This window comes from Fulmarus glacialis, unplaced genomic scaffold (genome assembly GCF_000690835.1).
Source record: "Fulmarus glacialis isolate BGI_N327 unplaced genomic scaffold, ASM69083v1 scaffold32014, whole genome shotgun sequence".
NCBI classification, from domain to species: domain Eukaryota; kingdom Metazoa; phylum Chordata; class Aves; order Procellariiformes; family Procellariidae; genus Fulmarus; species Fulmarus glacialis.
In genome coordinates, this window is record NW_009206635.1 from 793 (window position 1) to 11,112 (window position 10,320).

The following is a 10,320-nucleotide window of genomic DNA, read 5'->3' on the forward strand; positions in this document are numbered from 1 at the left end:
CAGGGAATTCAGATGCCTTTAAATTCTTGGTTTGAAAATCTATAATTTTGGCACATTATTGATGAGTATTGATAGAACTCAAGGACACGTTCCAGCGTAGGAGACAAGAGCTTGCAGGATAGCGTTCCCGTTAACGTAAGTAGGGCTCACAGTTTATGTGATCATTGTGACATCGGAGCGTTCCCAGACGTGCGCTTGAATCTTTGACTGCTGCCAGTTGGCAACGCTGAGTGCTGGTGAGCATCCAGCTCTCTTCGGGTATTTTCAGGCAGGCCCCCTGGGAAAGGAGACTTCGATACAGAGAGAGGCTGCTTTCTACTCAAATCCTCTCACTACCTGCCGTGCAGCGAGAGGTTTGTGCTGCTGGGCACTTGGTTGCACACAGGGGTACCACTGGCAGATGTAGAAACAGGATCCCATGGAGCAGGGCACTGCCCGTTATGGCCAAATCTGACCCCCAGCCTTCTTACCTGAAAAGAGGTAAACAAAAATAGAGATTCACCAATCCACAGCAGAATTTTCTTCTCTTGACTCTTAATAAATTCATTTGGTTTCTGTTCAGTGCAGTAAATATTACTACTCTGTTTTCCAACCTTTAAAGTAGCACTGGAACCAGATGTTTTCATTAAAACCTGCTCTAAGCAAATGCAGCTGCCCTCTTTTTCTTTTATCCTGTTCCCTGACATTTATGCTTAGCAGACTTTTTAAAAAGATCTTTGTTTCACTTGTGAAACATACCGCAATCTTTTTCTCTGATCAAACTCCTAGTTTCTCATTAGTGTTGCCAGCCTCTACAGTTTCAAATAATGCATCAGTTTTGACAGATACTAAGCTATTTGTTATGTGTGCATTAACTTGCTAACAGTCATCTCTGTATCTTCCCTCTTAGTCTCAGCATAGGTTGATTGAGTGTGGGTATCTGAAAACATATTGAAAGCACATATATATGGATTTTGAGAATTTATTTTGAAAGTACCATGTAACCAGTATATATGACTAATATTTTACAGCAACTATGACTGGCAACTAATTTCTTTAAATAATATAGTAAACATCATTAGAAAATCTGATATCTGTGATAGCTGGCAGGGTTGGGGGTTTTTTTGAGCTTTTTCTTAGAAAATTAACCAGGCTAATTAATCTGGTGATTCTTAGCTCATTTGACTTACTGCTACATTTTTTAATTATATTAGGACCAGAGATTAAAACAAGCAAGTATTACTTGTGCTACTCTCTGAGGCCTCCTGTTTAGCTGCATGATCTCTGAAAGTTATCTAGTATGTGTTGCGGTATGAATTTTCTTTTGACGTGTTTGAGTAAGATCTGCATTAAAATCAGTAGATTATGTTTTCAAATAAGTGGTGAGACCGAGAGAAGATTTTTTTTTCATGTCCTTTCTTTTTCTTACTACCCTTTCAACAGCTTACTTTGTTCTATTACTGATTTATATTTCTTTGATTTCAAAATGCTTTCACTTTGCAGTGCTGCAGGCCTGCTTGCAACTGATTGCTGACAGCAAAAGTGATATCCAACAGAAAGGTAAGAATATGTTGCATGATTTATACCTAACTATTCCATGTATTAACTCTTCCATCCAATTTTATCTAACTTCAAAGCAGTAACTGACTTATGTTGCCAAATTAAAAAAAGAAAAAAAAAAAAAAAGAGGTCCCTGCATCTGGGCAGCTCTTGCAAATACCCTCTTTTCAGTGGGTAAATCCAGCTAGTGAGACTGGAAGTCTTGACTAGAAGTCAGCTTTGTTAATTTTTGGCAGATGAAAATGAAGAAAGTAACTTTTCTTTCTGATTACCCCAAAATTATTGTTTCTTTTAGATGATTCAAGCATTGTCCCTTGGCTTCTGAGCTTTAAACGTGGAACAGCTCTGGAAGAACAAGGAAATAAAATAGTGATCAAAGAAACAGGATATTTTTTCATCTATGGCCAGGTGAGAAAGTTCCATTCGCTTCAGCATCTGACTTTTTAAAGGATTTTTAATGTCTCCATACAATATGTTTGAAGTCTACACCTCTTCATTCTGTAGGTTTTATATACGGATACAACATTTGCTATGGGACACTTAATACAGAGGAAGAAGGCCCATGTGTTTGGTGATGATCTCAGCTTGGTGACATTGTTTCGTTGCATCCAAAACATGCCACAGTCTTATCCGAATAATTCTTGCTATACTGCTGGTAAACATCTACGTTTTCCTTTTCTTTGTTTGCAAATAAACTGTATCAAATAGAATCTGTAGTGTTGGGTGATTAAGTATCGTGGCAGTTGTAAAGAAAATTGACTGCATTCATGGATCTGGTTAATTGCAAAATTACAGAATACTTTCAAAAAATACAGTTTTATATAAAGTATCGGCAGTTGGAGGGTATGTATCTAACTAAGGTGATCTGAACAATTCCCCTCTCTCCGTTGACTATATAATGTCGTTAGATACTTTGGTGCTTTCAGTTAGATGCCTGAAGCAGACAAAAGGAGTACATACTGGCCTTATTGAAGAACTCAGTTTAACTTAGGTGTTGAATTCCACATTTAGTTATCCCCATAAAATATTTAGAAGCTATGTTCTGCTTTAAAACATCATACATGAATTTTAGTCACCCAATTTTTGCCTAGCTTACTGTGGGATTTCCAAAGATATTTCTTATCAGCTTAATTCTCTACTTATAATGGCTACTGCAGTTTTACTATTTGGTTAGATGAAAAATAGTTAATTCCTATAAGGAGCTCTTTCTGACTGCACAAACTAGAAACACCACAAGAAAGGCCAGGTAAAATATTTAACACAAGTCCAGCAGACTCAATGCCCAATATGTATGTATATTCCTGCAGTAGCATTTAAGGAATTATTGTCAAGGTCTATTAAACCTCATTCGATAGCTCTTATCTGTCTGTCTTTCCCCCTTAATGGTGGATTTGAGGGTTTTCTCTTTTGTTATTTTCCAGCAAGATCTGTGTGAATAAACACTATCTTTTTTTTTCAATGCCTTATAAAAAAGTGGGTGACACTGGGTGATGGAGTTGACTGTTGGCAAGTAATGCAATGGCATTAAACAAATGGGATGGGGAAGGAAGCTAATTTTTTTTCCAAACAAAAATAAATTATCTACTTCCTCCTGGTAACTGAGGCTGTCCAAAATTTTCTTTAACTTTCTGCCCCTCCACCCACACATTCTGGCATCATAACCACCTTCAGTTTCATCTGTCCTCTTATTTCACCCTTGTATTACTCCCCCCGATTCTTAACTTGGATCTCGACTCCATCCTGCCACTTCACAGCTGCTGCTTCCCAAATTCCCACCCTTTTTCTTTCATCTGGAAAACCAAATCTCACTGCAGTATCTCATGCTGTTGAGCGTGTGTTGCAGCCAACGTTAGATGTGCTCTCAGCTCAGTGACTGCAACTTGAAGGCGAGGTGCTTTCGGTTATCACGTCAGCTGATGCGCGGCTGGCAGGAAGCAGACTTTTGTGCTCTGCAGTTGCAGTGGATCAGCTGATGTCTGGTAACTTCATTTGGTTGGTAACGCTCATGAGACCTCCTCCAGAAGTGTGGGAACGGAGTGGTCTAGGACCAGCAATACCCAATGCCGACCTTGACTGTCACATCACCATAACACGAGGAATCGGGGTAGACCACTGTTACGAATTTTTGCAATGTTTGCTTAAGTGAACTGTGATATGCTGAGTGCAGAGTGGAAAGTAGGTCCAGCTCCACAGAGGATGTTAAGTGTCAGCTTTGGGTAGGCTACAATTTGTAAGATTGTGCCTAAAGATAAAAAAGCACTCATCGCAACTAACAAGCCATGGTTCTATTTGTAAGATGACGTGTAATGACTTTTTGAACACCGTTTATGAAAATAGTGCATTTGAAATATTAACTTAAAAATATTCCAAATCTTTTGCCAGGCATTGCAAAATTAGAAGAAGGGGATGAACTTCAACTTACAATACCACGGAGAAGGGCCAAAATATCCTTGGATGGAGATGGTACTTTTTTTGGTGCAGTTAGACTCCTCTGAAGCCCTTCATTTCTGTTATTATGCTTAATGCAGTTTTCTTCTTTTCCTATGCCTTTGTCAGAAAATATATTGAATTGTAATAAAGCTGCCAATTCAATCTCGCCCCATCCACCACCAGCTTCTGAGAACTTTTCTTTGGTTTAATAAGCAAACCCAAAACAGGAAACACTCCAGACACACTTGTGAGCTATAACCATCATGTGATTACCAGAAAGCCAATTTATTTTCGACAATGGGAGACTCTAAATAACAACCGTAAAGCAACATTTTTTTGGCTTTGAAACAATTTCTTGTCCATAAGACAAATCAAAGAAGGAGTTCACCACGAAGTATAGCATAAACAGGACCACTGACTATCAAATTATTATCCATAATTGAAAAGGAAAACTAAAACACAAGTACATCTTAGATTTGCTTTGTTTCATCAACAAAATGGAGGTGTCAGGTGGGTTCTGGGTTTTTTTGTTTTGTTTTTTCTTTGACATCAAGATTTTGGGGAAGGAAAAAGTCTAAATCTATGGGATAAATGAAAAGTCTAAATGTATCGGATAATGAAAACAAACTTCTCAGAAATATACGGAACAGTAGCCACTGGCTTGCTTCTTTCCTGTGAACAAAAGGTGTATAAATTACTAAAATCTATTAGTATTTACTAATAAGAATTAATCTTACTGGAAAAAGGACATGTAAGATGCTTCAACAGCTCAATCTTCAAAGCATTGCTATTCTTCAAGGAATATGTGTATACTTCTATGTAAGCAAGACTTACATACTTTCTATGTAAGAAAGAAACACGGTGAGATTAGACACAATACAGTAGCTGGAAATGGATTTCTGGCTTCATAGTTTCTGCAGTCATACATAGATGTGTATATATATACAGTATGTATAGGTATATGTATATATATGAAAGTATGTACACACATATATAAGCCTTTGACATTTGGGCATAGAATTTTATCTTCTTTTGAATCATTTATCCAAAAGAAATATTACTGCATACATATTTTTTTTATTTCTCTTGCTTTTTGCTATGATCCATTCTATGCAATATAGTAAAAAGAAAAATCCAATAATCCATACCACTAAGAAAATACATTTATATCCCAGAAATCTGGGCTCAATCATTAGGTTAACTAGGCTTTTTTCTGCACTTTTGAATATATTGCTCAACTCTGTTTTGCAAAAAAAATCAGACATGTAGAAAGACTAAACAGATGTCTTTTTTTCTTTTTTTTGGTCTGTCTTCTTTGTTCATTAGATAAGATTTACGTCTTTTTTACCCCAAGAATCCATGTGTATTGCATGGTCAAGGTAATAGCATGGTAATAGTGTGGTCAAGACTTCTAGGAGCTATTGTAATACAAACATTGAATATTTATTCCACTGATCTTCAAAGTATTGAAGTGCTACTGGAATAGATAAAATAATAAACCCCACAGTAATAAACTGTACTTAATCTGAAAATATTTTTTAGGGGTTGAGAATTGTGTCATATAAGCTCGTTTAGTAAAGAAAAGATGCTTTGTATATTGCAGTCTCCTTGTCTGTTTTTATAAATTGTGCTGATTTGATTGTGTTCTCATGGTGATAGACAATAAATAAAAGAGATTTGGATCTAGGAATTACAGGCTATGGTAAACTAATGAAACAATTAATTCAACTTCTCTGGGCTTCAAGAAGACATTTCAGCAATAAGTATATGTTTATTGAATTACCACACTGGGATTTTTATGAGGCTTAACTACAGTTTCAGAATGTCTAGAAGTCCTCCTTATACAAATCTATTTATTTATGTGTCCTGGAGCTGAAGCTGCTGCTGCTGCTTCTTCTTAGTAGTAGTAGTATTATTATTATTTAACTTTGGTGTGCTAAGTTTGCCAAAAAGGCATTTTAAATCCTCTACAGGAACCCTCAGTTTAGCAAAAGGTTGTGTGAAGCTGCATGTAGATGAAAAAATTATTAGCGTTAGTTTTCTGTTATTACTGACATACATTAAAGAGATGCCCAGAATCTTGTTGATTTTAGCATTGTCTGGTTATAGAAAAATATGTTGTTACTGTTGCTTTCCCAGAGACTTGATGGCTAAACTTGCAATTTAAGTTTTGGTATCTAAGTTTCCCCAGCGGTTTCAGTGGGCTTGTGTGTGCTTAGCTTAAGCTAATTCTGAGGGTGCTTGGCACCTTAGAAGGTGTAGCTTTGATATAAACACAGGGTAATATTTTATACAGACAGCACTTAGCAAAAATTCTGTGAAGCTACATCAATTGTCATCACTGCCCCTTTTTCTCGCAGTATTTCTTCCTTCTGCTGCTGGCAAATGTGGACAGCGCAGAACTTTGGAAAGTGTTTGGGATATGGTGTGGCTTGGAGGAAAACTTTTCTCTTCTGAGCCAAAAGATTTCAAAAGTGTTCCCTTCCTTTATTAGGATGAAACTGAACCTCAAGTTTCTTCACAAAAAATGTGAACCATGAGAACTCCCGCATGTGTGCAGAGAATGCAAGTCGACAGACTGCTCAGATATTTCTACTGACAAAGCTGGCCATTTTGTTGTTGTTGGGTTAGTTTTCTGCTGGCTTCATGAAAAAACTTGTCTTCTCAAAATTAATCTGCTTCTGCACAAAGTTGAGTTTTAACAGACCAGCATTTTCTGACCAAAGCAGGAAGAAAAGGAGGATACCTCATTCCTGATGGTTCTGCTAAGAAACTGGTGATACGTGAGGTAGCGAAGTGCATCCAGACCACAATCAGGCTTATGCATCAGTTAGTGGGAGTTACTGAAACTTTCTGCATTTGATAGATGTTATTTAAATAAGTGTGATAGGTAAAAGTAGTATCTAGTTGGTTCATACGATATTTTACGTTCTTATCAAGGACATCTAGCATTTAAGATAGATAGGTTTCTGCAAATGCAACAAGCTGTGCGAATACTCTGGTTCTTTTTCATGTGGTGCTAAGCAGCATCATGGCAAACATAAAGGACTTGAACATTTTCTTTCCAGTGCATTTTCACAGAAGGTGTGAGCTTGTATCATTCTTTCCTTTTTTTAATAATGCGCAGTTGGCAGATATATAGCTGCTTTGAAACATGTAATTTGTATCTTAAAAATGAAAATATGTCTGTTACAATGTGCATTCACACACCCTACTGACATACAGAGTACACTCATTACGTGGCTCTCCTGCCTCTGACTGTTTCTCAAATTGCTCAGCATTTGCCAGTGTAAGACCTTAATTTCAGTTGTCCCATAGTTTTGCCAAGCTTACACCGCTGGAGTTGAGATTTTCTGTATCTCTAGTTTATGTCTTAGCTTGAATTGTCTTGGATAACTTCAGCCCCTAAAGTTCTACTCTTCTAAAGATGAGGGTAGGGAAAATGCGTTGTTCGGATTTTATTTTAATGATTTGGCTGCTTTTTCTTTGGAAAGGTCTAGAGACTCTATGCTTTGAAAGAAGAAATGTGTGTAATGTGGGGTTTGCTTTGTTTTAATCAGGGTTTTCTTTCTTTCTTCCTTTCTTTCTTGTGCACTCATACTTTGACAAGAAGTATGCTTTTGAAGAATATTTTATGCTTTCTCATGTTAAGCATATTCTATCTCTATGGAACTTTCAAAAGAGAGAGGAAAATGTTCCCAGCAGTTTTGTCTCTTGGCTGACTCCACAGATTACCACCATCAGTAAGACCTAAGGTGGTTTTTCAAGGTCAGTCCAAGCAGCAGTGAGAAGGAAGTTGATGCAAACACAGGGAAGAGGGAAGCTAAATATTTGACGTAGAAAGGATCTCATGGAGTTTGCAGGTTACATGGAGCTTAGGGGCAACAATTGCTTGTGAGGTGGGGAGAAATGGAAGGGCATGAAATGGACTGGCTGTGAGAAGCCTGGGAACTAAGTGAGGTTAGGCAAAGGCAGCAGCCCTGTGGCAAAGGGCCAAGGGTTTCTGGGGGAAAGCAAGCTAAACACAAGTGCGCAGCGAGCCCTGTCAGAGACGAAGGCTAACAGCACATTGCTCTGTATTCACAGGAGTGTCACCAGTAGATTAAGGGAAGGGGTTATTCCCCTTTTCCTGGCACCTTTCAGAGTGTATTTGGGATCCTGCATCCAGGTTTGGACACATTACACCCCAAATACAAGAAGGACAGTGAGAACCTTGAGGGAGTCTATTTGTAATGCAAGGGGGTGGTCGGGGTGGAGCACACGCCTGCCCTACAAAGAGGACCTGAGGGAAATGGGTTTGTCCAGCCTGCAGAAGAGGCTTGGGGAGTCCTAATAGCAGCCTTCCAATACCAGTTAGGAGGTTGTCAAGAAAACAGAATCATACCATTTGAGAGTTCCACAGTGGTGTGAGAGGAGACAATGGGCACAAATCAAACCGGGAAGTTCGTACTTGACATAAGGAAAAAAATTATTACCATGGTGTCACAGTCCATTTGGATGTCTCAAATTTACAGGTCAACATACTCTGTAAATTAAACTTCATTTTATGAGCTCATTAGGAAAGAAATCAAACATGACAAAGAAGGGTTCAATCCCCTTTGTGCAGACTAGTCTAGCGTGAATTCACTAATTCATCACTTAAGTCATGAGGTTTCTAACTCGCAAGCTCTCTAATTCATAACTCACAACTCATAACTTGTAATTCGTGCATCCATGGGCAAAAGAGTTACCTAGCTGATGGGGAGAGCGTTCATCCTTCCTCCTCCGTCATTGTGCGGGTGTCTCCTGTATCACACTGGAAAGTATGAAATTAGTCATAATTCAGCAGTCCAGCTTCAAAAACTTTTTGGGTAAGCAGACTTATTTATACCTTCCAGCTTGGAAGTTTGGTCTACACCATTTCCATGAGTTAGCAGATTATGAAGAAACTGCCAGACAACCAATACGCAAGGATGGTGGCTGCAGGAGACAGCAAGCCGCAGGTGACAATGGCTGCACAATGACCTTTAGCCCTTTCTGGCCACCGTGTCCTGCTTATGTGTTGCCTTCGCTTTGACCTCATGACGCTGATCCCAGCATACATCAGGCCTTAACATGAGCTGCGTGTTAGCCAAAATCTGAGCAGGAATTGAGTGAAGAGTCACACCATGGGGACAGTCAACCACTGAAGCAGGTTGCCCAGAGGGGCTGTGAAAAATCTGTTCCTACAGATTTCCAACACCTTAATGGATAAAGCCCTGAGCAACGCGGTCTGAATTCAGTGTTGATCCTGCTTTGAGCAGGCTGGAGTACAGACCTCCCAAATGATCCCTTTCCCCTGGCTGATTCTATGGTAAGAAACCAGGAGATGTGGGGGGCAGAGAAAGGACTGAGAGTGGTGGGAACAGGTCAGAAAGGGTCCTGCTGGGGAAGGAAGGGTGTTCATTTCCTGAGTGCAAATGAAACACGGGTTCCTCAGCGTGTGCTTCAACAGCATCAGCAAACATTTATGTAATGCACAGGGCAGGTTCAAGTTAAGCACAGCAAGCTGCTAGCAGTCATCGGGTACTGCGTGACCCGAAACTCAGGAGTGTAAATTGAATCAAACCATGTGGCCAAGTAATAATCTTCATTCATTCACTTGCAAGTTTCCTTTGGCTTTTTTTTTCTGCTTCCCCCCCACACCCAAGTGACAATGGATAGGAGATACTTACTTCATCCTGTGGAAAATAGGATATCGATGGAAAGTGTTTTAAGCTGGGGCCTAGACTAATTTTCAGAAATGTTGGAAAGAAGTAGTAAATGAGGCAGAACATGCAAGAAGAGAAATTATTATGTCCTATTTAAATGAGAATTTTATTCCCTTTCTGTCTGTGAGAACTGCCTGAAAAGCCATGTTTACTTTCCGCAGATTTTTTTTTCTTTCTTTCTTTAATTCTGGATTTGTTTCAATTTTGACTTCAAACCATTTCTCCCAAAACTTCTTTGGCAGACTTAAGTTCTCTCTAATCCTGATGAATATTAGTTATTCCAATGGCTGAGGAAATCCTGTACCTCAACGTGCAGGTGAGTTCCCCGTCCAGACTGAGCTCAGGGTACTCGCCTCCCAGAGCTTCTTGGCCTAGGGAAGAGTCTCGTCTAGCTCCTTTAAATCTGAGGACTGCCACTGTCCGTTTCCCTGGCTTAGTGCCCAACAGCCCTTTCAGAAGTCTAAGCCGAGTTCCCTCCAGACACCACTTTCAATTTGGTAACATTTCCTTCAGTCTGAAATATTTTAAACAGAACATGATGGACTCCACAAACCAGCATTTTTGGCAAAGCTCTATTTCGTCTGAAAATTTCCAAGCTGCCCTAGTCTTTACCGCAGAGTTC

The 10,320-nt window shown here is 39.1% G+C and overlaps 1 protein-coding gene across 1 annotated transcript; it reads left to right on the forward strand.

Annotated features, from left to right (window-relative positions):
- Positions 1–440: 440 nt before the first annotated feature.
- Positions 441–4,325, forward strand: TNFSF13B (tumor necrosis factor (ligand) superfamily, member 13b). The gene is made up of 5 exons (XM_009575832.1): positions 441–480; positions 1,483–1,539; positions 1,835–1,947; positions 2,044–2,194; positions 3,922–4,325. The coding sequence occupies exons 1-5, from the start codon at positions 441–443 to the stop codon at positions 4,032–4,034; spliced, it is 474 nt and encodes a 157-aa protein (XP_009574127.1). The 3' UTR covers positions 4,035–4,325.
- The last annotated feature ends 5,995 nt before the right edge of the window (positions 4,326–10,320 follow it).